The following is a 26,593-nucleotide window of genomic DNA, read 5'->3' as shown; positions in this document are numbered from 1 at the left end:
CGAGGATGAGACCCATAAAATTTACAAATAGATTTACGGAAAGAATAAGATGGATGAATTTTCCTGTTTTTTTTTTTTTTTTTTTTTATGTTAGTATGTCAGTGTACACTGTAAAATGCAGACTAACTGATCCTCCTCCCCGACTGGAGGTATGATTCTAAAACTTGTTCTCACAAAATCTTAGTACATAGCAATTCTCCAAATAACTTGATGGAGGAACTGATGACTTGATGGATGGCACTTCCTAAAGTGCACTCTTTTGCTCATGTTCTTGCCTGTTCAGAACAGTCTGCACACCTGTTGACAGGTCAGGTGGATTCCAGAGTGGTTTGATTACTGTTGTTGCAGCACTTACAACTAGAAGTTGTATTTTTTTTTTTAGAAAGCAAATTAGTTGTTTCAGTCTCAGTGTGTGTTTGGGATAAAACATAGATGTGTGCACAAATTCTTGTTCATATATTGACTATCAGCTTGCGTTCTATGTTTCAGTGTCCAGGGCGAGCCTCTCTGTACCACAACTGGGGGCGGGCCGCACGACCAGGAATATGGAGTCGCAGGTCGAGCTGGAACAGCTTGGGTCGATCCTCTAGATGCCTGGGTATGGGGGGCGGAGGCAGTTTAAGAGTCCGTAGCCCTCACTCGCGGCCCGCAGAGCAGGAGTCCCTGCTGTCTCCTCCGCCCCCTCCCCTGCACCCACCTCTGCTCTCTAAACGCTTCATCCCACGCAGAGAACGGCGGGCTCTCTCTTTGGAGCTTCCTGAGCTGCTGCAGGTGCCCGGACCGGCCTTGCCTCCTCTGCATCCCCGGCAACGCAAGAAGAGCTTTTCTGGGGGTCTGGGAAGCGTTGGAGAGCACCAGGACTGTAATGGAAAGACACCATCAGTCCAACCACAAATCATTAATGAAGTCTACCCTCAGGTCAATACACGCAAGGACAGGGAGGATCTGGATGATGAGCTGGACTATGTAAGTCTCCGTTAAAAGTCATTATGTTTCAAACTCATATGACTGACATTATTCTGTGGAACACAAAAGTAGACTTTTAGCTGAATGTTTTAGATGCTTTTATCCATACAATGAAAGTGATGGAGACAAACCAAACGAAAAAACGTCATGTCATGTTTCAAGTCTTCTGAATTCATACTATAGCTTTGAGTGAGAAACGGCCCAAAATGTAAGTTTGCATTAACTGATTGTCCCTTCCGCAATAGCTTTCAAATCTCATTTACACATTTACACTGGCACATTGCATTTGCTTATGACAACCACTGACAACTGCATGGTGTGATTGCCATCAGACCTGACACAATGCATCTACACAATGATAAAATATGATATTTGAGCCATAGTTCCATAGGAAAACTGAAATGAGACTTACTGTGGCAGAGAAAACAATTCAGCAATAAATCTGTTTTACTGTATTTTTGACCAAATAAATTTAGCATCGGCGATGTTTTAGTTGCGTTTCTGTTTATGCAGGGTCAGAAAGCTCTTGGATTTCATCAAAAATATCTTAATTTGTGTTCTGAAGATGAACAAAGGTCTTAAGGGTTTGTGAGTGTGGATGAGCAATTAATGACAGAATTTTCATTTTTTAGTAAACTATCCCTTTAAAAAACAGTCATTTCATTTTTGGAGCTCTGGACGTTAGTGTTCCATGGAAGAAAGAGATTCAAATGTTGGAACCAAATTGATTTGCTTTTGATAAAACTGAGAATTGTCATTTAAATGGTAATTTTTGTGGATTATCTTAGAATTCTGGAGAGGAGATAGATTGGCCCTTGTAAAACAGTGTCTGCACGCATTGTAAATCTTCTTGAAGCAGAGCCAATTGCACATACAATCAACTACACAATAAAATCGCCCAATTATTATCTGTTGAGGAGGAACGCTAACAGATGGCAGTAGGATTTCAGTTTTTAATTTACAGCCAGACACTTGTTTTTTACAGCCAGACTCTCTTGTTTTGTAAGCAATTAAGAGTAACATGGCAGCTCCAAAGGGACCTAAAACATTGGAAAGCTCCGTTTCATAACTGCTTCAACTATCAAACGCATTTCCAAAAAAGTGCTTCCATCCTTGATACTGCAGAATTAAGGCCCGTTCACTCCAAGAACAGTAACTATATTAGCGTCCACACCATGTCAATATCGTCTGTTTATTATAAGCACATACTCATCTGCCGCTTTACGTTTTTGAGCTTTTTATACATTCATCAGCAAGAAAAAATCTTTCTGAAAGTGATTCCAATTATGTAGTTTCTCCTTGTCTTTATCATTATAGCTGTGGTGTGGACTCTGCTGTTGAACCATATCTTTATCATTTTTTTATAGTTATCGTCCTTGGTGTGAACAGGCCTTTAATCTTAGTCCTCTTTTTGCCAACAGATCTTTAACTAAATACATCCTTTTCTTTCGGCAGAGTCTATGTTTCCGGATCCAGAAGATGATAGAGGTGTACAGACCAGACTGGTGTGAGACCAGGGAAGACTGGTCCGTCTTCCTCTTCTCTCCCCAAAACAAGTTAGTCCATTCACTGGTTCTTTTATCTCAATATATAACAGTCAGGAACATACTATACATCATAAGAGCTGATGAAAGCAGTTTCATCTATTAACCTTGTCTACACATAATTTGTATAGTTAGTTTTACATGTTATATGCTAACTGTCAGTTCATATTGAGAGAAGAAAAGCAGATGAACAGACACAGCTTTGTTTTCTTAGCTGCCATGTATGATTGACCTGTTGGATATTATGTTCACAGACAATCAAATGGCATTTAACTTTTATGTGGTTTAAAGAGACTTTGCAGCAAAACTTGTCACTAATAATAAATAAGTGGCATTTTGTAAATGCCATTTTTGTTAACTTTGTTAGTTTTATTAGCTATCACTTACATAAAATAGAGAGTACGGTATTTACAGTAATCACCCATAGCAGGTAATATTTGTAGAACATATTTATTTGTTTATAAGTAACTTCTTATAAGTAACTAAAACTATAGCTAAGTATGTAACTATAATAGTATTTCAAATTAAAGGGGACATCGGATGCCCATTTTCCTCAAGTTGGTTTGATTCTTTAGGGCAGGGGTCCCCAAACTTTTTTCTGAGCGGGCCACATAATTTTCTTTTCTTTAATGGAGGGCCGGTCGGTTTATAAAAGAAAATTCCATGGGCTGGACTGACTACTACTATTATTTTATTATGATTTTACCTGTATTTATTATACCTTTTAATGCTAGAATAGTTTATTATTTTTTTATGCACCAGACAGACAAATGATCTTTTCTTTTCAAAAGATGCTTCTCAGTAAATTAGAATGTCATGGAAAAGTTTGTTTATTTCAGTAATTCAACTCAAATTGTAAAACTTGTCTATTAAATACATTTAATGCACACAGAGTGAACTAGTTTAAGTCTTTGGTTCTTTTAATTGTGATGATTTGGCTCACATTTAACAAAAACTCACCAATTCGCTATCTCAACAAATTAGAATATGGTGAATATGCCAATCAACTCAAAACAACTGCAAAGGTTTCCTGAGAAATGGTCTCTCAGTTTGGTTCACTAGGCTACACAATCATGGGGAAGACTGCTGATCTGACAGTTGTCCAGAAGACAATCATTGACACCCTTCACAAGGAGCCACAAACATTGATTGCCAAAGAAGCTGGCTGTTCACAGAGTGCTGTATCCAAGCATGTTAACAAAAAGTTGAGTTAAAGAAAAAAGTGTGGAAGAAAAAGATGCACAACCAACCGAGAGAACCGCAGCCTTGAGAGGCTTGTCAAGCAAAATCGATTCAAGAATTTGGGTGAACTTCATAAGCAATAGACTGAGGCTGGGGTCAAGGCATCAAGAGCCACCATACACAGACGTGTCAAGGAACGATCGCGATGACACATTATGGCAATGTACCCTTCTGTTGGTGATTTTAACAAATAATTAGGCAATGTTAATAACTAAGGGACATTTTAGGTTGAAAGCCAACCTTTATTATCAAATACCGACATGATATAAGTAAAACATATTTAAAATTACATTTTCAAAATATATCTCTGGCATTGTTCAGAGGGCCGGTCCAAATGTGGGGGCGGGCCGTATTCGGCCCCCGGGCCTTAGTTTGAGGACCCCTGCTTTAGGGTCTTCATGAAATATCTGCAACATACTTTGGTTAAAAGTCCTCAATGGTCATGTAAAACAAATCCATTTTTACCTTGTCAAAAACAGCTCTGTTCACAGTCACCCGTTTCAGTGCACCCATCTCTTCTGTTTTTTGTGTATTCGGTGGTGTGTTACCATCAAAAACAAAACTAATCAACTGCGTCCTCAGTGGCTCCGAGAAAATTTCAGACATTGTAAAACTGGCTGAGGGTGGAAATATGCTAATACAGGACAGTCCGTCAGTGGTCGTGGGCGTGGCCTGAGCAATATGACATCATACTGCTCAGAAAATAAAAAATACTTGATAATTTAGACTGTTTAGGTTTTTTGGGGATAAAAAAAGAGTGAATGGATTTTTATCATTGTAGGGTGGTTGTGTCCACACACTGCTAATGCACATTTATATGCTAACACCATGTAAAAGTGTATAGGGCTTTGGCTGTCAAAACATGTAGGAATATCTGGTCTACAGTAATGCTTTAGCACTTGTGCTGCTGTGTCCCACAAGGCCTCATTGTAAGCAAAACATGCTGGCAATCATGCACCTTCGTTTCTCTTTTCACTTAGAAATTACTCATGGGTTTTGTCAGGTAAGAGTCAAATGTTGTCAGTCTAAGCAAAATTCAGGAGTGCAGCTGGAAGTTGTCTTTCATGGAGCTTGACCTCATTACAGCACGAAACAGATGAGTAGTTGCTCCACGCCTAAGAACAGGTTGAAATTAAGCAGATAAAGGCAAGCTTGTGTCACAGGTTGTTTCCTATAGTGCCACGGATTTGATCTCTGAATAACACTGAGGGAAAGATGCCCACGCACCTCTTCTTCTCTCCTGACGGTAACTCGGCCAGCGGTTATTCTGCTATCCCTGCCTGATCAATAGCACTGATGGGCTGCCAGCTCTTTAGAGGGTGGCTTGATTAGGATATTGATCTGTGTCAGTGAGATAGGAGCCGATTATTCCCACCCTCCACCTGTCAGTCTGTTTTTTCCAAACTGTCTAGTCTTTGAATATCCAGATCAAGTTTGGACCGCAGTGGAAAAATTGAGAGATCTGACTGTTGCAAAAACTAGCGAGCTGCCAGAATGCATTATGACATGCTCCATGAAAAAAATAAATCCAAGATGGCAGATGAAGTGAGAGTTGTATACTACTGTTCAAAAGTTTAGGATAGTACGATTTCATTGATTGATTAAAAGTCTAAGAGTCTAACAAAGCTATTTACTTCTACTTTAATAGTCTTTTTTCTTTTAGTTTGTCTCTGTATACCTCTATTCCTGACCTCCTCCTTACTTTTCAGGTTCAGGTTGTTGTGCCAGTCCATTATAGCTCATAAGCTGTTTGACTATGTGGTGCTGGCCTTCATCTTCTCAAACTGCATCACTGTGGCTCTGGAGAGACCCAAGATCCTTCAGGGCAGCCTGGTAAGACTGAGGCCACTGGACCTTTGATTTAGTTGTTTAACCTGTTTTAGTTATTGATGATTTCCATGTTGTTTAGAAGCAGATATTCTAATGGCATTGAGAACATTCCAGCTTTTCCCTTTCTAGTCTTTCTATAATTTTGCTCTTTTTTCCTCTTTTACTCTCCCTCCTTCTTGTCATTCTGTAGGAGAGGCTTTTCCTCACCGTGTCCAATTACATTTTCACAGCCATATTTGTGGGGGAGATGACACTCAAGGTAAATATTTACATTCACAGCTTGATATGCTGTGCTGATTTCAGGACTCCCTTGTATATATTTTTTTCTCCCTGTATGGGCCTCCATACCTCTGACCTGTGTTGGCGAATCAAGAGAAAATTATCAATATGGTAATTGTTTTCAGAGCAGTTGCAGATACTGACTATACCTACTATTTTTTTCTTTTTTTCTTGCATGATTTAATGGATTAAGTACAGTATAATTAATTTACTTAAGCATATAAGATACAGTGGGGTCTAAAAAAACACCAATAAAAGTGTTTCTATTTTGCATCTATTTTTCCATTACAAATTATATTATCAGCATAAAAATTAGAGTGAAGAGTTGAATCAAAAAATGAATGTACTGTACATTTCATAATGTATTAGTATTTGGTTCATTCTTCTTTTGCTTTAACAATAGCTGAGTAAAATGTGTTTAATTTTTCTTCCTTTCGTTCTTTCTTTCTTTCTTTTTAACCCTGACAGTCGTGTTCTCCAGCATAATTTGAGATGTTCCAAAGTACCTATTGTGCTTCAATGGAAACAACAACAACCTAGCGTCTATACAAAGAGTCACATTATCATTGTCACAAATTTGCTTATTTGATCAGTGACCTTTATTTATTTTATTTATATTCTAAAACTTTCAATTTTATGTATGAAAGAATAATAATAATGCATCGTTATATTATACTTTGATAGATATTGAACAAAATTACATGCACACAGATTCGTTGGAGACATTGTTAAAGACTCTGGTCGTTTGCATAGGTAATTAGCTAAATATTTTCCAGTAGATGAAACAGTGTGTGTGTGTGTGTGTGTGTGTGTGTGTACCTGGTATTCATCACGTTATGGGGACCAAATGTCCCCACAAGGATAGGAATACCAGTAGATTTTGACCTTGTGGGGACATTTCTTAGGTCCCCATGAGGAAACAGGCTTATAAATCATGCACAATTAGTTTTTTTGAGGAAGTAAAAGTGTGCACAATCTCCTGTGAGGGCTAGGTTTAGGTGTAGGGTAGGTGTAGGGCGATAGAAAGTACGGTTTGTACAGTATGAAAACCATTACGCCTATGGAATGTCCCCATAAAACATGTAAACCCAACATGTGTGTGTGTGTGTGTGTGTGTGTGTGTGTGTGTGTGTGTGTGTGTGTGTGTGTGTGTGTGTGTGTGTGTGTGTGTGTGTGCGTGTGTATCTCTAATCCATCTCTCATTTCATCATCTTTCTTTCACTCTTTTTCACTCATTTTCACACACACTTTCTTCTCTGGACCTCTTGAGAGCAGGGTATTACATTTGCTGGCTCTCTCATGGCAAGCAATTAAGCAATGATATTAATTAGAGCCAGTTTCCCCTTTTCCAATGCAGTCAATCTCACAGACTGGCCCATCCATTCAGCTGCAAACGCTTGGCACTTGTAGGTCATGTAACTTAATCAATTATATTATTGGAAAGTGGAACAAACTATTTTATTTTATTTTATTTTTATTTCCATCCATTTTCCAAACTGCCTGTACTGTGTAGAGTTGCAAGTATTAATTTTAATTTATTTTTGTTACATCCACCAATTTTCCTAACTGCTTGACCTATGCAATGTTATGAATAGTATCATTTTTTTATTTAATAATTGTAGGAGACAGTGGTTTTGCACTTTTACACCACAATTTGGTCAGTTACCCAGATGCGCGGCCATATTGGTGATACTCGGATGTAAACAACAGCTTGGATTGGACGGTTAATGTACTACTGAATACTTTGTTCTTCTAATTTATGTTGTCTCAACAATGGAAAAAAATGTGGAAGCTGCTAAACACTTAGAGAAGGATTTAGTAAGCAAGAAATGTCGCAATATTTTGGCAAACTACAATTAATAGGTGGTAAAGATATGTACAAACAGTATTAATTAGGATATTAGTCTAATTTTTCACCTACCTGACTGGAAATGATAAGAACAAACACAAATGTTGTCAAGATTTTTGAAAATCCGGGTTCAGTTCGACTAACCACAAACACCTTTTGTTCCTCAGACAGTTTTTTTGCACTCTTCCCTTGATTTGTATAACTTTTGGCAGTCTACAGTACTCCAAATGTTTTACCTGGTCCGACCAATTAGTACAGCCCATCATTTTCAGCAGCAATAATCACAAAATATGTGAGTTTCGTTTGGTTCAGTGGCACTGTTTACGTTCAGTGTTTTTTTTTTTAGATGTTTAAGATAGCATTTCATACATTTGCCACCATTTGAAATGTCATCCACCTATACACAGGCAATATAAGATGACGCAGAGCGTATCCTTTACTGTGGACGTTTTTAAGAGCATTGGTGCAGTGGGAGACACAAGTCAAACGATGATTCCACCTTTCTCTCGAGGACCAGAAAGTCAACAATTACAGTTCATCCTTGGGGAGGCAGATTCTGCAAGCGACAGCAAAAATATACCTACCGGTATAACATAGCCTGAGGGGCAGCGGCTGATTTTACTGTCCCCAGCCCACCTACACTCGACTAATAGGAGTTCTGCAAGCAGATCTGCTCTCACTCAAAAAGCACCTCCTTAAATTGCTAGCGTGAGTGTCACATTACTGTACTAGCCTGGTATACATCACTGATTTATTATTGGCTTTCTTTGGCAGAATTGTAAAGAAACTGTCAGACTAATACAGGCCAAATTGATCCCAAGAAAGAGCAGATATGTGTTGCAGTACGGCATCTCATTTCTTAAAAGTACATAATTCTCTGTTTTCTTTCTCTCTTTGCTCTTCTCACTCTTTAGACCTTAGCCAATGCTGACGTCAGGCCGTGTGTGCGCACGTACTGTGTTTCTTTCCTGTCACTCGTCTTGTTAGTGTCACAAGAACCTGCCTGGGAGGCCTAAGGCTCAGGTCACCTTGGTGCTTCAATGGATTTTGTATTTTTGTCACTTTTTCTGCATTTTAGTTTTATATTTTGTGCTGTTTTCCCAGTCAAATCTCCAAGTCATATCTCACAGCCATCAGCAGTTCCCTTAAGTACATCTGCATTTCACCACTGACAAAATGGTGGATTTTAGATGTAAATTGTGCCGCGTTGTAAAATCAGCTCTACAGGAAGCACTATTTTAGGGCTTCAATTAGAATTCTTGGCTTGCCTGGAGATCACAAACTCTGACTCTTCTGTCTGTTTCTTCACTTCAATAAATGTTTTAATCAATTCCAGCAAAGATATGTAAGCAAGTAGGGATTGGAATGAAATTCAGAATTAGATAAGAGGACCAGAATCTATACAGTATTACTCCAGAACAACAAAGATGTACATTACAGAACTACTTGAACTTTTTCTGCTATTCATCTGAGATGTTGTTTCTTTGTTTATTGCAGGTGGTGTCTATGGGTTTGTATATTGGAGAGCAGGCATACTTGCGCAGCAGTTGGAACATTTTGGATGGTTTCCTGGTGTTTGTGTCATTGATTGACATTGTTGTGTCGATGGCAGGCGGGGCTAAGATCCTGGGGGTGCTCAGGGTTCTCAGGCTTCTGCGCACACTGCGCCCACTCAGGTACGGCCGAAAAACATGTCATCACCCAACATATGCTTGGTTTATATCTCTGTAGATCCTAAATGCTTTTTTCTCCTCTTCTGACAGGGTTATCAGTCGAGCTCCTGGCCTCAAATTGGTTGTGGAGACTTTGATCACCTCTCTGAAGCCTATAGGAAACATAGTTCTCATCTGCTGTGCCTTTTTCATCATCTTTGGCATCCTGGGAGTCCAGGTAAAGAACAAGATGCTTTCCAAAACATCTTGTTCATTCAAACTGAGGAGACATGTGCTGCCTCAGATGTTTCATAAGTGGATTCAGAAGCTTTCCATTGATGTATGGTTTGTTAGGATAGGACAATATTTGGTCGAAATACAACTAATTAAAAATCTGGAATTTGAAGGTGCAAAAAAATCTAAATATTGAGAAAATTGCCTTTAAAGTTGTCCAAATTAAGTTCTTAGCAATGCATATTACTGATCAAAAATTAAGTATTTATATATTTACGGTAGGAAATTTACAAAATATGTGACCCTGCACCACAAAACCATAAGTAGCACAGGTATATTTGTAGCAATAGCCAAAAATACATACAGTCGTGGCCAAAAGTTTTGAGAATGACACAAATATTAGTTTTCACAAAGTTTGCTGCTCAACTGCTTTTAGACCTTTGTTTCAGTTGTTTCTGTGATGTACTGAAATATAATTACAAGCACTTCATACGTTTCAAAGGCTTTTGTTGACAATTACATGACATTTATGCAAAGAGTCAGTATTTGCAGTGTTGGCCCTTCTTTTTCAGGACCTCTGCAATTCGACTGGGCATGCTCTCAATCAACTTCTGGGCCAAATCCTGACTGATAGCAACCCATTCTTTCATAATCACTTCTCGGAGTTTGTCAGAATTAGTGAGTTTTTGTTTGTCCACCCGCCTCTTGAGGATTGACCACAAGTTCTCAATGGGATTAAGATCTGGGGAGTTTCCAGGCCATGGACCCAAAATGTCAACGTTTTGTTCCCCGAGCCACTTAGTTATCACTTTTGCCTTATGGCACGGTGCTCCATCGTGCTGGAAATGCATTGTTCTTCACCAAACTGTTGTTGGATTGTTGGAAAAAGTTGCTGTTGGAGGGTGTTTTGGTACCATTCTTTATTCATGGCTGTGTTTTTGGGCAAAATTGTGAGTGAGCCCACTCCCTTGGATGAGAAGCAACCCCACACATGAATGGTCTCAGGATGCTTTACTGTTGGCATGACACAGGACTGATGGTAGCGCTCACCTTTTGTTCTCCGGACAAGCCTTTTTCCAGATGCCCCAAACAATCAGAAAGAGGCTTCATCGGAGAATATGACTTTGCCCCAGTCCTCAGCAGTTCATTCGCCATACTTTTTGCAGAAGATCAATCTGTCCCTGATGTTTTTTTGAGAGAAGTGTCTTCTTTGCTGCCCTTCTTGACACCAGGCCATCTTCCAAAAGTCTTGCCCTCACTGTGGGTGCAGATGCGCTCACACCTGCCTGCTGCCATTCCTGAGCAAGCTCTGCACTCCGATCCCGCAGCTGAATCCTCTTTAGGAGACAATCCTGGCGCTTACTGGACTTTCTTGGACGCCCTGAAGCCTTCTTAACAAGAATTGAACCTCTTTCCTTGAAGTTCTTGAAGATCCTATAAATTGTTGATTTAGGTGCAATCTTAGTAGCCACAATATCCTTGCCTGTGAAGCCATGTTTATGCAACGCAATGATGGCTGCACACGTTTCTTTGCAGGTCACCATGGTTAACAATGGAAGAACAATGATTTCAGGCATCACCCTCCTTTTAACATGTCAAGTCTGCCATTCTAACCCAATCAGCCTGACATAATGATCTCCAGCCTTGTGCTCGTCAACATTCTTTAGAGTTAACAAGACGATTACTGAAATGATCTCAGCAGGTCCTTTAATGACAGCAATGAAATGCAGTGGAACGTTTTTTCGGGATTAAGTTAATTTTCATGGCAAAGTAGGACTATGCAATTCATCTGGTCACTCTTCATTCTGGAGTATATGCAAATTGCTATTATAAAAACTTAAGCAGCAACTTTTCCAATTTCCAATATTTATGCAATTCTCAAAACTTTTGGCCACGACTGTACATTGTATGGGTCAAAATGATAGGATGTTAAGTAATGATCATGTTCCATGAAGATATTTTGTGAATTTCTCGCAGTAAATATATTAACACTTAAATTCCGATTAGTAAAATGCATTGCACACTTCTCTAGGTGTGTGTTCACAGTGTGTGTGTTTGTTCACTACTCTGCTGTCTGTGTGCGCACTTGGTGAAATGCAGAGCACAAATTGGAACACCATATCACATTCTTTATCTTTCCTTTTTTTATTTAGACAACTTTAAAGGTGATTTTCTCAGAATTATGATTTTTTTTTTGCACCCTCAGATTCCAGATTTTCAAATAGTTGTATCTCTGGACACTGGAGTAATGGCTGCTTAAAATTCAGCTTTACCACCACATGAATAAATAAAATGTAAAAATATAATAAAACAGAAACTTTCTTTAAAATGAAATAATATTTAACAATATTACTGTTTTTATTGTATTTTAAACAAATAAACGCATCCTTGGTGAGAAATAGAGACTTCTTTCAAAATCATTTTAAAAATGATAAATATTTGAATAGTATTGTTTAAATCTTAGAGTTTCTGTTTTTTAAAAAAAAGCCAATATAATTCAGATAATTTGGGTTTACTTTATCTTACCTTACCTTTTTTTTGTTCTGAAAGTTGTTTTTTCTGCCACTGCCGCCTCTCAAAAAATAGATCAGTGATGCCCCAGGGGGTCCTGATGCTTTTGTCTTTTTATTCTTCAGATTTTCTGCTTAATCTTGCTACAATACCCTTGTTTCTTCATTTTGTGTTCATTATTAGCTCTTATTCCTTTTTAGTGCCGTGTCTTGTTTTGTTCTTAATAGGGAATGTTTTCTTATTCTGTCCTGGTCCTCTTTCATAACACCCCTTTTCTTTCAAATATCCTCTGCTCTGACAGTTTTAATAAAGAGATGCTTGAGTAGCGTGGTGTTGAGTGACATGAAGTGTGTGCCATTTCTTTTGCCTCAACAGCTTTTCAAAGGCAAGTTCTACTACTGCTTGGGCCTGGATGTCAAAAACATCACCAACAAGTCTGACTGCCTCTTGGCCAATTATAAGTGGGTCCATCACAAGTACAACTTTGACAACTTGGGGCAGGTTAGTTTGATCTCTTGACTGGGCTTATCAAATTACAAGACTGATTCGCAAAATATCAAATGCTGAGCAACTCGATTTGATGTACCTTTATTTGTCTGCATCTGCCATATAACGGAAATACCTCTCATGGTTCTTTACATCACATGTGATTGTCTATCTGTCCTTGCACCTTGTTTGTCTGTTCACCCCCCATCCATTTTTGTTTGTCCCGCTTGTCATTCCACCCATCTCCATACTTCTGCATGTCCTTGTATGTGCTTGTATGAATGTGTGTTTATGTTTTACAGGCTTTGATGTCCCTGTTTGTGCTGGCATCGAAGGACGGCTGGGTCAACATCATGTATCATGGTCTGGACGCTGTGGCAGTGGACCAGCAGGTAATGCTTTTCATGTAACCTGTTCATCCTGATAATACTCACCTGGTGAATATAAATGGTGTTGTTTCAATGTCATATGGATGTTTGTAATACATTTGCATATTGGTATCACAGTGAACCATCACAGTCAGTCCTCTCAAATAGTCTTCTCAAAGTAGGCGCATTTATACAGACTATATGGGCCATTCTATAGAATTGGTTCAAACTGCTGTCCCACGACCAAAAAAACACATTTAAAAAGCATTTAAGTATTCAAATCTTAGATGTTTACTAAGATCCTTTTATTATCTACCATCACACTATCTACTATTACCATTTAAAATATCAGTTAGCTTATTATATATAAAATCATCATTTAGTGGGTACTTACAACAAATCTAATAAATCACACTTGAAATATTGTTAAAATTGTAATTGTTATTGATTTACCTCTGAAAACTTTTTAATAGAAAAGAAAAAATATATTTACAAGGAAGATGTAAGCAAAATCTTAATAGATATAACACTTATTATTAAATTACATATGACTGTTTCTGTAGTGACAAATTTGGGGAGAGGACAAATATTCCATATTTCTTTAAGAAAATACAATATGAGAATTAACTGCACAGTTACTGGAAATGTGTACCTTGGATATTATACAATTTGCATACATGCAAAATTTGTGAAAAAAGACATTCTTTCAAGACGTTTCCAACTCTGACTCTTTAGAATGGCTCATATACAAATAATAGCAACACAAATATAATAACACACATCTCATAAAATACAGAAGTCCAGGGTTTGATATAACGTTGGAATAAATATTAGATGAAAGCTTAAAAAAGCTTTAATGAGTATTAGATGTTAATCAATATTACAGCTAAATATAAAACAAAATTAATGAAAATTATAAAAGCACATGAAATTGCTTAAACTAAAATTTAACTGAGCTAAAAATCTGCATGAAGAATCACTTATTCCTTATCTGCAAGTCGCTCTGGATAAAAAGCATCTGCTAAAGTAATAAATGTTAATGAAAATGTAGAAATAAAAGCCAGCTCAGTTTTTCACAGTAGCCACTTTTATTAAAAACTATATCCTATAACTAAAATACTCCAAGTAGGCTTTAACAACTTTGTATAAAATTGAATTTATCTTCTGAATTAGTTATTTTCATACTTATTAAGCGTTAAAAGGTGTCTGAGCCAAACAAAAGTCACTTTCTTTTTCAACTAAAATAAAGAGCTTTAAGAAAGCACTCAACAGTGAATATTTAATCCTGAATACACACAATCAGCTTCATGAATACTAACAGGCTTTTGGCTCTGAAGCTAAAAACAATGACTTTCAAGAGTCCTCGATTCAAAAAGCAGTGAGCTTGCATCAGTTAGGGACCGGCACATAATGATGAAGTGTAGGCCTGCAGCCAGACCCTCTCACATTGGAGGAGCCCAGCATCTCTAAGGACTCAAACACGGGGTGGAAAAAAAAAACTCATGGATTAAATGGCATGTGTAATTTCCCCACTGCATCATCTTTGTCACACCAGAGTCCACTGCAGGATATAAACTGTGTGGAAGCAGATGGAAATGTGCAGAGTACCGTGTGCTTTCTCATCCCATGTTTTACAATGAGCTAATTTAGACTTTGGCGTCTTTGTTTCGCTCCACGTTGCTGCTAAGCAACCAAGTAAAAGCTGCACCTAAGTTCACTTTACCATAATTTGACCAATTTCCCTCAAGCTTATGAGTGTCTGCATTACACGAGGCTGTGTTGATTATCTTGCTGAATTAAATTTTAGGCAGCTCCCTGTTATGACCATTTTCTTGTGTCGTATTTTAGTAGTGCTTGCGAAAAAAAGCAATGTTATTATCATTCCTCATTGTTCTAGTCAAACCTTGACGAATAACCCATCCTGCCTGGTTTGTGCTACGGAAATTAATGGTACCTGACATAAAGCAACTTATAGAGGAGAGGTGTCCTTACATTTCTTTACAAAAAGTGTCTATCGATTTTCACATGGCAGATGATTAAGAACATCCATATCAACACCCACAACACCTTAGAAACCACAAAGAAAAATGCCTATAGGTAGTCACTATTCACATTTTCTTCAGAAAGTCAAGTTTATGTCTTTTCTTCCTAACTCTTTCATTCTCTGTTCTTTCTGTCTCTTCATTTATCAGCCCATAACCAATAACAACCCCTGGATGCTGCTGTACTTCATCTCCTTTCTCCTGATCGTCAGTTTCTTTGTGCTGAACATGTTTGTTGGAGTGGTGGTGGAGAACTTCCACAAGTGCCGACAGCACCAGGAGGTGGAGGAGGCCAAGAGAAGGGAGGAGAAGCGATTGAGACGCATGGAGAAAAAGAGACGGAGTAAGAAAGAAAAAAAAGAATGTGTGGAATCATGTGCCATGGTTTCAAATGGATCTGGCCAATAATCTTGTTCAATTTAATATTGTCTTTAGTTTGGGAAAAACCCTCTTATTAGACTGAATTAAAGGGATAGTTCACCCAAAAATGAAAATTACCCTATGATTTACTCACCCTTATGCAATCCTAGGTGTATATGACTTAATTCTTTCAGCTTTATAATGGCAGTGAATGGCTGTTGATGTTGAAGTCCAATACAGTACATCCATCCATCATAAAAATTACTCCACATGGCTCCAGGAGGGTTAATAAAAAGGCCTTCTGAAGTGAATCGATGTGTTTGAGTAAGAAAAATATCCATATTTCAAACTTTACAAACCACAATCTCTAGCTTCTGCTAACTGTCCTGCATGCGTTGACAAGAGAGTAGTGTTCCAGTGGATGACGTAGGACCTAGGCAAACTTGGTGACGAACACCTTAGCGCAGATGAAAGAGCGAAACAAAACACCATTCATGAATTAAAAGTACAAAACAAGGATTTGTTAAGAAATGTTGGAGGATTTCAATATAAACCAAGAGGAGACTTGTTTTCCCCAGCGCTTACGCTACGCCTACATCCTACGTCGTCAGATAGCAGAAGCTAGAGATTACAGACTAAAGTTTTAAATATAGATATTTTTCTTACACAAATGCATCAATTCTCTTCAGAAGGCAGTTATGAACCCCCCGGAGCCGTGTGGAGACTTTTTATGATGAATGGATGCACTTTTTTGGACTTTGAAAAATCAACACCCATTCACTTTTTTTTTTTTTTTAAATAACTGCCGATTGTATTGTCTGAAAAAAGAAAGTCATATACACCTAGGATGGCTTAAGGGTGAGTAAATCATTGGCTAATATAATTTTTTTGGTGAACTATTCCTTTAACTTAGATACTTATTTTACCCGCAATAATTCAGAATGCCAGAATCAACAGAGCAAAAAATACATTTAAAACATTAAAAAAGGAAACGATGATAATAATAACAATAAAATATTACTGACCCTACTGGTCATACCAGTTCCACAGAGAAGAGAATGAAATCCATCAGGGAAAGAGGGAAGGAGGAGGATGGACGGAGTGCATTGACTGTAAATGAAAAGAGATGATTTGATTTGCACATAATATGCTGAACAACCAGTTTAATTCTCCAGACATCTCATAATAACATTAGCCAGATGGAGAGACCGCACAGGTGTGTTCTGTGATGCATCTTTCCTCTGCAGAAAACAAATCTAGTTTACGGCCCAGAGAATAGCCTTTTCATCCCATATATAAACTTTAGATCATTTTAATGGTAAAATAGTCTAGTCCCAAACTAATATGCAGGGATTATTGTAAGTAATCCAATAGCAGGTTGATTTTCAGAAAAGTGTAAATGCTATCAAAAAATGCTTTTGTTTGAGCATCACAGAATTGGCTGAACCAATGGAATGGGTTGAGGAGTTTGACTACTGCAGATAAAGTTGTGTTAATGGCACTTCAATACTTCGGCTTTTAATAATTGTTGTCAAGGTGCTCATTCTAAACTTCTGTTTGTTTCTTTCAGAGGCCCAGAAGTTGCCCTACTATGCCAGTTACAGTCATGTGCGACTGATGATCCACACCCTGTGCACCAGTCACTACCTGGACATCTTCATCACCTTCATCATTTGTGTAAACGTTGTGACTATGTCACTGGAGCACTACAGCCAGCCTCATGTAAGATAAAATTCAATTCAATTCAATTCAGTTCAAGTTTATTTGTATAGTGCTTTTCACAATACAAATCGTTGCAAAGCAGCTGTACAAAAAAAAAATGTAGGCTACTACAATATATTTAGTAGCTTATTAGTGGTGACTACTGTATGTTAAGTCAATGTACATATGGTATAAATATTAAAAACAGTAATGGTGTAATCAAAAACAGATGATGAACACTAATAGTAATGATTATGTGTTGCAATCAAACTTGTAGAAAAATTATGTAGTGCTGTATGTTGTTTCAAGGCTGGCATCATCGGTGGTCCTCTGGGGGGTTGGCATCCTCTCTTCTTCTGAATCCGGGCTGAATCTTGTGTAATTCCTAGTTACCACGGGATGGAAATCCCGTGGCAGAAACAGAGAAACAAATAGAGAAGTAATTAGCGTAGCTGCTGTTCCAACCAAGCAAAAATTATGTGTTTTGCCCAAGCTGAAGAATGTTGATGTGCATTTGATCAGATGTAACTGAAGTACAACGTTATGAGATACATTATGTGAATGCTTGGCTAAAGAGATGAGTCTTTAATCTAGATTTAAACATACAGAGTGTATCTGAACCCCGAACGTTATCAGGAAGGCTATTCCAGAGTTTGGGAGCCAAATGTGAAAAGGCTCTCCCTCCTTTAGTGGACTTTGCTATCCTAGGTACTACTAAAAGCGTGAGGGATTGTAGCGTGGTAGAAGACTAGTTATGCATGCAGGAGCTAAACTATTAAGGGCCTTATAGGTAAGAAGTAATATTTTGTAAGTGATACGGAACCTAATAGGTAGCCAGTGTAGAGACTTTAAAATTGGGGTAATATGATCATATTTTCTTGATCTGGTAAGGACTCTAGCAGCTGCATTTTGGACTACCTGTAGCTTATTTATTGAAGAAGCCGGACAACCACCTAGTAGTGCATTACAATAGTCCAGTCTAGACGTCATGAATGCATGAACTAACTTTTCTGCATCAGAGACAGGTAACATGTTCCGTAGCTTAGCAATGTTTCTAAGATGGAAGAATGCTGTTTTTGTAACATGAGAAATATGATTTTCAAAAGACAGGTTGCTGTCTAATATAACACCTAGACACATACTTCATTCTCTAAAACAGGGTCCAAAGTCCCAACTGTCAACAATTAGTCAGTTTGACATCTGTTTCACATTTAAAAAAATCTGTTTCTATGGAAATTATGGAATTTTTGCACTTTCTGTGTAATGAAGTATTTTTATCAGCCCCACAGAGTGTGTGTGTGTGTGTGTGTGTGTGTGTGTGTGTGTGTGTGTGTGTGTGTGTGTGTGTGTGTGTGTGTGTGTGTGTGTGTGTGTGTGTGTGTATATATATATACATGGCTAGAAAAGCACTATATAAATGTAATGAATTATTATTATTATTATTATTATTATTATTATTATTATTATTATTATTATTAAATAAAAAAGCACCAGCAAATTAAGAAAACATCTTCATCAGTTTGACAGCACATGTGCTGCAAATACTCACAACACAAACAAATACATGAAAATGCTGCAAAAACAGAAACGTGCTGCAAAATACTTAACACAACCAAACATTAAAACGCGATGTAAGCATATATATATATATATATATATATATATATAGCTAAGGAATCATATGATCCTCTTATAGCACACATACATCTCGGAGACGTCTATTTGATGTTTGCATTTACATCTGCAAGACATCTGCAAGACGTAGTTTGCTCATCTGCAATATGTCTCTTGGACGTTTCCTAACAGATGTCAAATATTGATAGATGTCTATTAGATGTCTTTAAGATGTTTATGAATTAGAATGTATGTAAAACTAACATCTGCCAGACGTTTGTACAAAGCAGATGCTTTGCAGATCAAGAGATGTTTGCTATCTGGGTAAGTTGTTGCCGTTCCCTTAAACATTTCCGATGCGGTCTGTGTGTATTTGCAGCCCGTTTCTGTTTTTGCAGCATGTTTCTTTATTTGTTTGTGCTGTGAGTATTTGCAGCGTGTTTCTGTTTTTGCAGCGTGTTTCTGTTTTTGGTTGTGTTGTGAGTATTTGCAGCACATGTGCTGTCAAACTGATGAACATGTTTTCTTAATTTGCAGGTGTTTTTTTATTTGCAGCACGTTGAGCTCTTTCGGCCACTGTATGATTGGCTGAAAAGAGTGTGATATTCTAGTGATATTGAAAACCGTTTTACCGTTTGAATCACTCCGCTTGCAGTATTTCTCACAGCGAGTGTCATAGAGTTTTTTAGGTGATAAAGTAGTTGTTTAGACTTCAAATAAGCAGCTTATTAATAAAGATAACGTCTATTTGAAAATTTGCTCCGATGTTACGGAGATGTGAGCTCCAGGGCGTCAGAAGCCGTATAGCGCTCATGAACCTGCCCAGAGCAGCCTTACCTCGGCCAGTTTTTCTGGAATTGCTGCTGGCTTAGTTGTGTCTATAGTGGTTAAACATGAGCTATAATTTGTTTTGGGTGAATCTAATGGGCAGTCTTTGGTCTCATTAATCTGTTATTTGTAGCAGAGCAAATAGTTTTGGCTGAGAGAAAAATCTCATTAGCAATCCCAACAGCCATCATTGCTGATCTGGCTTTATATCACTTTCCTTGTTGCTTTCAGTCAGACTTTTTTGTGCACAATTCAAAAATTTCTTTTGACATCCTGGGGGTCCATGAATTTGAGAAACTCTGCTGTAAAACTACAGTCTCATAAATGCATCTTGTCTCAATATATTAAGCATTACCTGAACATTCACAGAATACTTGATATTTTTATATTGCTACTGTAAAAATGACTGGTTTGGCTGACTTTATGAACCTGAGGTGAAAGTCTTTTAATCATTCACACCTCTCTTGTTCTCTTCCTCTGTCTCTCTGGCTTCCTCTCCATCTGTGTGTTTCCTTCCCCCCCAGTCTCTGGAGATCGCACTCAAGTACTGTAATTATTTCTTCACCAGCACCTTTGTGCTAGAGGCTGTCCTGAAGCTCATCGCATTTGGCTTCCGACGTTTCTTCAAAGACAGGTATTCAGTTCCATTCCCCTTCTCACCTTTCATCTCCTCACGTTTCCTCTCCTCCGATCGCTAATTGATTTAATGAATTTATTAGATGTCGATTCCACCTGACCGAATCCTCTTAGTTTGTTCTCTAGAGTCACTGGAGGATGTTTTATTGGCAAAATGTTGCATCTGCTGTTGCATTCATGGTGCAGATAGAAATGAAATTAGCCCTGCGTGATGTTAATACAACAAAGCGCAGCAGACTACAGTGAGGAGCGAGAGCGAACGTGGTTATTTGTCTCAAGGGTTTAATGAAATCTCTCTCCTGTGTTTGTTTCCCTAATAGAACTCCTACTTATCATTAGGCTGACTACAAGAGTGGTTCCTCTGGCTTGTCATAAACTAATACTGACATGTATCAAGGTACATTGAGCAAGCACAGGGTGTAAACATCCTGGCATTTTGTAGCTTTATTAGAATATATGGTATTGACCCATTTAAAAGAGTAAAAAAAAACAGGCTCAGATCGCAGTGCACTTTGTCTTTTTTATTCACGCATATTCAGGTCTGACACCAGAAAGCTTTCAACAAGCTATTATTTATTGTCGTAGCTCTCCGTGCCTCTTAACTAGGTCACAATTACGAGCTGGATGGCAGAGGTGTGTGCGCAGACAGGTGTGCCGCGGCTGGTTCCAGCAACGCAGATGTGGGCGACCGATTTGTGCTGTAGTGTAAAAACGAGCCATCCCTCGTCCTGCATTAGCGAATGAGGTCACCTATGCTGGAGTGGCTCCTTAATTCTCCCTAATTGGGTGTTATTAAGTGGTCCCCAGCAACAATTCAGGTCCCAAGCCGCCTGTTTGACCAGACCAAGCTTCAAATGTTAATTTCTTTCAAGCCACCTCTCTGGAGGAACGAATGACCAGAGTGGAATAAAACTAGAGGGGAAGGTTGGATTCGGAGTGCATGAAAGTTGAATTTTTGCATAACTGAGCAAATCTGTCCCTTGTGTATGTGTGCAGGTGGAACCAGCTGGATTTGGCTATAGTGCTGCTGTCAGTCATGGGCATCACTTTGGAGGAGATCGAGATCAGTGCAGCTTTGCCTATCAACCCCACCATCATACGTATCATGAGGGTCCTACGCATCGCACGTGGTTAGTTATACAAGCACAGACACTGGCTAACACCACTAGACATTTCAGCACCCCTAAATACATAATTAACTGTCATACTTCTTATAATATGTAACTATGTGATGCTTGCTGAAAACAGAGACTCTGAATTCCTGTACCAGCAATAATGGGTCATGATGGTCGACCAGTCATCCCACAACTGTCTTTTCGAATAGTTAGGCCAACTATTTTATCCTGCTATGCAATTTTTTACTTTATCTAGCCTGTGTTTTATGAATAAAAATGAATGAATAAAAATTTAAAAAGGTTAATTGCAAGTTTTATCTTTTTTTTCTCAGAAATGCATGATATAAACTCACAATTGTTAAAAAGTTAAAAGTTAAAAAGAGTTAAAAAGTCAGAATTGCGTGATATAAACTTGCAATTAATACTTTTTTTTCCAAATTGCATGATATAAACTTGCAATTGCAAGTTATAAAGTCAGAATAGTGGGATATAAATTTGCAATTCTGACTTTTTTTCACAAATGTGAGTTTGTATCTTGCAATTCTGACTTGTTTTCAGAATTGTGAGTTATAATGTCAGAATTGCAAGATATAAGCTCACAGTTCTGAGAAAAAAAATCACAATTAGGAGATATAAACTCACAATTGCGAGAAAACACACAATTGTGTTTTTATGTCACGCCAATACTGATAAGACTTTATAACTCACAACTGTGAGTATATATCATGTAGTTCTAAAGGAAAAAAAATCAGAACTGTGAGTTTATATCTCGCAAAAATGACTTTATAACTCACAATTGCGAGTTTCTATCATGCAGTTTTGAGAAAAAAGATAGAATTGCAAGTTTGTGTAATACTGACTTTATAACTCGCAACTGGGAGTATATATCACGCAATAATGTCTGTCTTTATAATTCGCAATTGCGAGTTTCTATCATGCATACATATATATATATATATATATATATATATATATAAAGAGAATTGGGAAGTGTGTCCAAACTTTTGACTGGTAGTGTATGTATATACTGTATATATATTACAGTTCACAAGAATATGTAATTCTTATATATTCAGTGAAAACTGATAGCAATATATATAATACATGCAGTATGATTGGTTTATTCAAATATCAGTGGAGCAAGTTTAAACTCAGAACCTTTTGCTCTTGAAGCAAGAAATATTTCTCTAACCCACAGCTCATGTTCAGATAAGACTGAAATCGTAGAATTGCCCCTGCCACACATTCATTCTGGCGTATCTCCGCAAGCGCTTATTGTCACACACCACAGCCATTACTCCCCTGGCTTTTATCTTTCTTTTATTTATTTTTAGCCCTGTATCACTTCTATTGAGTGGCAAGTGGCAAAGGAACAGGAAATGATGGGGAGTGAAAGAAGGAATGAGCCTCAGAAATGTTGCGAGCCAGATTTGAACTTTATCCCCTACATGACCACCGCTATGCTTATCTTTGATCTTAATACATGACAAAAAATCTATTTATTTTGTCTACAGTGTACTCCAGATCAAATCAAACTGCTTTATTCCCTGTCTCAGCGCGCCGTTTAATCTTTTAATCAACCAGCCGGCCTGAAATACAAATGAGCTGCCTTCATGTACAGAATATTGTTACGAAATGTTGTTTCAATACTCATCTCCAGCGACAAATTCTATTTGTCTCCCCAAATCTCTCATTTTCTCCTCCCCATTTGCCTCTAACACCTGATCAGTGGCCCATGCGCTGATAAGCCCCTAATAGCCAATGAGTCTTACGTCCGCCTCATTACCCAATACGAGCCTTAGAAATATCGACTCCATCATACCAAAATGGTCTTTTGCACAGGTCAGTGGTGCTGTATTATTGAGGATTGATCTGTTTGTCTAGAGTTTAATCTGGTATTTAATCCTGCTGTTGTCCACAGCCATCACTGAGTCAGTGTGCCATCACTCTACATCTGTACGGGGAGAGGGCGGCAGTGCGAGGGTTTAATTTTAGCCCTGACCTTTTCCTTCGCTCCTCATTAGCCGTTTAGGCTGGAATTAAACCAAGGTTGGGGGGGCTCCTTGTCTGTTATCGGCCTCTTTGTTTTTCTTCTTTTGAAATGATCAACGCCTAGTAGACAAGCACACACACTGTGCTGTCTCGTTGAACTCTCTGTAACTCTCCCTCTCTCTCTTTCTCGCTCTCTCTGACAGTGCTGAAGCTGTTAAAGATGGCCACGGGAATGAGAGCGCTGCTGGATACGGTAGTTCAAGCCCTGCCACAGGTGATAATACCACTACAACCCCCTCTGATGAAGCAATGCATTGTCACCCCACCCCCTTTTAGTCATATTTTGGCTCGAGACGAGGAAGTCATCCAAGCAGTGTCGACAACAAGAACAGGCTGCTCATTGGCCCGTGAAATTCGGTGATTCATAGGAACGGCAAACTCACTCAGGGCAGATAATAACCCCAAAGCAAGAATAAAGTACCTGCTTTTTATACACAGACGCACACGCACACATTCATCTTGTTCATTGCTTTTTCAACTGGGATACATTAATAATAAACTTTATTTTTATATCACACCTTTAAAGCACAACATAAAATCAAATAAAAAAGACATATGAAAAAGGAACGAGTCAAATAAAAGAAAAACCTTGGAACACTAGTGCAGCAAGATCCATAATTTTGATCGCCCATATAAGTTTGAGGAATAGTTAAAAGACACAATATTGAAGAAAGATGGCAGGTAATGAGAAAAAGAAAGCTTCATAAAGCAATCCAAAACTCTTTCATAGTCAAACACATAGCATTGTTGTTGTTTAAGTGGTCACAGAGTGGTGACTGCTCGAGGAGAGAACTGCTCGCTAGACATCTCCAGGGTGGAGTAAAGCGTCACTCCTCTGTGGATATCGATCCCTTGTTCATTACTGCTGGGCCCAATGTCTTATCCCCATGGCATCTGTGAGGTAATTAACGCTGTAGCTGATTAAAGAGCCACTCAGGCACTCAGTCCCACCACACACAGTTCTTATTTAGTACATCCTTCCAGAAGCTCCTGTGCATTTCCTTTACAACTCTCTTAGAGATGCTGCTCATTCCCCATAGGCTTCAAACTGGCTTATAGTTTAGCCTATATCATTTAACCTTCTTTGGTCCTCGTATAGATTTCGTTTTGCCTAAACATATTTTACAGGACGTTTTTTAATGTAAATAGACAATGTTTTTACTTAGATGTATTGTACCTAAATGTACTGTATTAATGGTAACACTTTACAATAAGATGTCATTTGTTAACATTAACTAACATGAACAAACAATAAACTATACATTTGTGACCCTGGACCACAAAACCAGTCATAAGGTAAAATTTTACAAAACTGAGATATATACATCATATGAAAGCTCAATAAATAAGCTTTCTATTGATATATGGTTTGTTAGGATAGGACAATATTTGGCCGAGATACATCTATTGGAAAATCTGGAATCTAAGGGTGCAAAAAAATCAAAATACTGAGAAAATCACCTTTAAAGTTGTCCAAATTAAGTTCTTAACAATGCATTTTACTAATCAAATATTACATTTTGATAGGTTTACAGTAGGAATTTTACACAAAATCTTCATGGAACATGATCTTTACTTAATTTCCTAATGATTTTTGACATAAAAGAAAACTCAATAATTTTGACCCATACAATGTATTTTTGGCTATTGCTACAAATACACCCCAGCGACTTAAGACTGGTTTTGTGGTCCAGGGTCACATTTATTACACTATTTATTCATCTTTGTTAATGTTAGTTCATACAAATACATGTGTTCATTGTTAGTCACAGTGCATTAACTAATGTTAACATATACAACTTGTGATTTTAATAATCATTAGTAAATGCTGAAATTAACATTAACTTTGATTAATAAATGCTGTAGAAGTAGTTCATTCTTAGTTCATGTTAACTAATGTAGTTAACTAATGTTAACTAATGAATTAATGTTACTGTATTCATCTTTAATGTTTTTAATAGTTCCATTTACATTTATTCATTTATTAATTTTGCAGACGCTAAATATTATTTTTGTTATTCACTATATTCTCGCCTTGCTGCTGACATGATGTTAAAAAATAATAAGTAAATCATAGATTAAGTTTTGCTGTAGAGTTACCTTAAGCAAGAGAAACACACTATTTTCAAAAGTCTGTGGTCTTTTAAGATTTATTTTTTAGTGTCTCTTATGCTTACCAAGGCTGTGTTTATTCGATCAAAAATACAGTAAAACAGTAATATTGTGTAATATTATTATAATGTAAAAAACACTTTTCTAATGTAATATTGTTTTTAAATGTAATTTATTCCTTTGATAGCTAAATTGAATTGGCAGCATCATTACTCCAGTCTTCAGTGTCACATGATCCTTCAGAAATCATTCTAATATGCTGATTTGGTGCTCAAGAAACATTTATTATTAATATCAATATTAAAAACAGTTGATTTGTGATCCTTTTTTTCAGGATCAAAATTCAAGACAATAGTTTTTTTTTTATTGAAAGCAGTTGATAAATGTCTTTATTGTCACTTTTGAGCAATATTCTTTCAGGGACCTTTAAAGACATATGGTGCAGAAATATATTAATCATATTCATATATATAAATGTGCGTGTGTGATAGGATAATGGGAAAACATATTCAAGGAAATTAGAAAAATAGGTTGAATATGTCAATTATTTGTCAAAAATAGGTTTTCATTAAATAGTTGTTTTATAACGTCTTGTCTGTCATCTATGACAATATCTTGGCAAAATTCACTAGTTTAGTGCAGAACAAATAGCGATTAAACTACAAGTACTGTACACTATTCGTTCTATCCAACCATACAAGGGGTGATCAAAAGTTCAGACTATGCCCATGATAAACAACGGAAAACAGACATTAGTCTGGTTGTGTAATGATGCACTATAGAATTGTGACCCGTGAAGTGAAGGTAAAACCCGTCTAACTTTAAACCCATTTTTTCTCAAAATTCCATTCCTTAAAATCATAGCTATCAGCCTACTTACGATAACCGTAACTTTTGTTACGTTTAAGCTATATGGACAAAATAAAAAGGTTTTGGAAAGGGCTTGAACACAGCTTTCATATGTTATCAAAACCTAAAAACAGTAAAATTTCGACATTTGATCGCATCTCATATATAAACGTATAGTACCAAAATACATATCTATATCAAACAGTGTGAATTTACTGAGATTGTAGTACTTTGTGAGCTGGATATATTGTGCATAGGCTTGTGAAAAGCTTCCAATACTAAATTTTTGAACATGATAGGCTCATTCTAGATTTGCTAGAGAT

The 26,593-nt window shown here is 37.5% G+C and overlaps 1 protein-coding gene across 1 annotated transcript in view; it reads left to right on the top strand.

Annotated features, from left to right (window-relative positions):
• Positions 1 to 26,593, top strand: part of cacna1ia (calcium voltage-gated channel subunit alpha1 Ia) — a 208,455-nt gene that overhangs the window by 155,544 nt on the left and 26,318 nt on the right. The window contains exons 16-28 of the mRNA XM_073840932.1: positions 490 to 966; positions 2,422 to 2,522; positions 5,462 to 5,585; positions 5,773 to 5,841; positions 9,208 to 9,386; positions 9,474 to 9,600; positions 12,483 to 12,608; positions 12,896 to 12,985; positions 15,154 to 15,346; positions 16,934 to 17,085; positions 20,031 to 20,140; positions 21,139 to 21,272; positions 23,453 to 23,523. Coding sequence (XP_073697033.1) covers positions 490 to 966; positions 2,422 to 2,522; positions 5,462 to 5,585; positions 5,773 to 5,841; positions 9,208 to 9,386; positions 9,474 to 9,600; positions 12,483 to 12,608; positions 12,896 to 12,985; positions 15,154 to 15,346; positions 16,934 to 17,085; positions 20,031 to 20,140; positions 21,139 to 21,272; positions 23,453 to 23,523 — 1,953 coding nt within the window. The remainder of the gene's footprint in view (positions 1 to 489; positions 967 to 2,421; positions 2,523 to 5,461; positions 5,586 to 5,772; positions 5,842 to 9,207; positions 9,387 to 9,473; positions 9,601 to 12,482; positions 12,609 to 12,895; positions 12,986 to 15,153; positions 15,347 to 16,933; positions 17,086 to 20,030; positions 20,141 to 21,138; positions 21,273 to 23,452; positions 23,524 to 26,593) is intronic.

This window comes from Garra rufa, chromosome 1 (genome assembly GCF_049309525.1).
Source record: "Garra rufa chromosome 1, GarRuf1.0, whole genome shotgun sequence".
NCBI classification, from domain to species: domain Eukaryota; kingdom Metazoa; phylum Chordata; class Actinopteri; order Cypriniformes; family Cyprinidae; genus Garra; species Garra rufa.
Note: the sequence above shows the minus strand (reverse complement) of the source record. Positions and strands in the feature narration are given on the sequence as shown.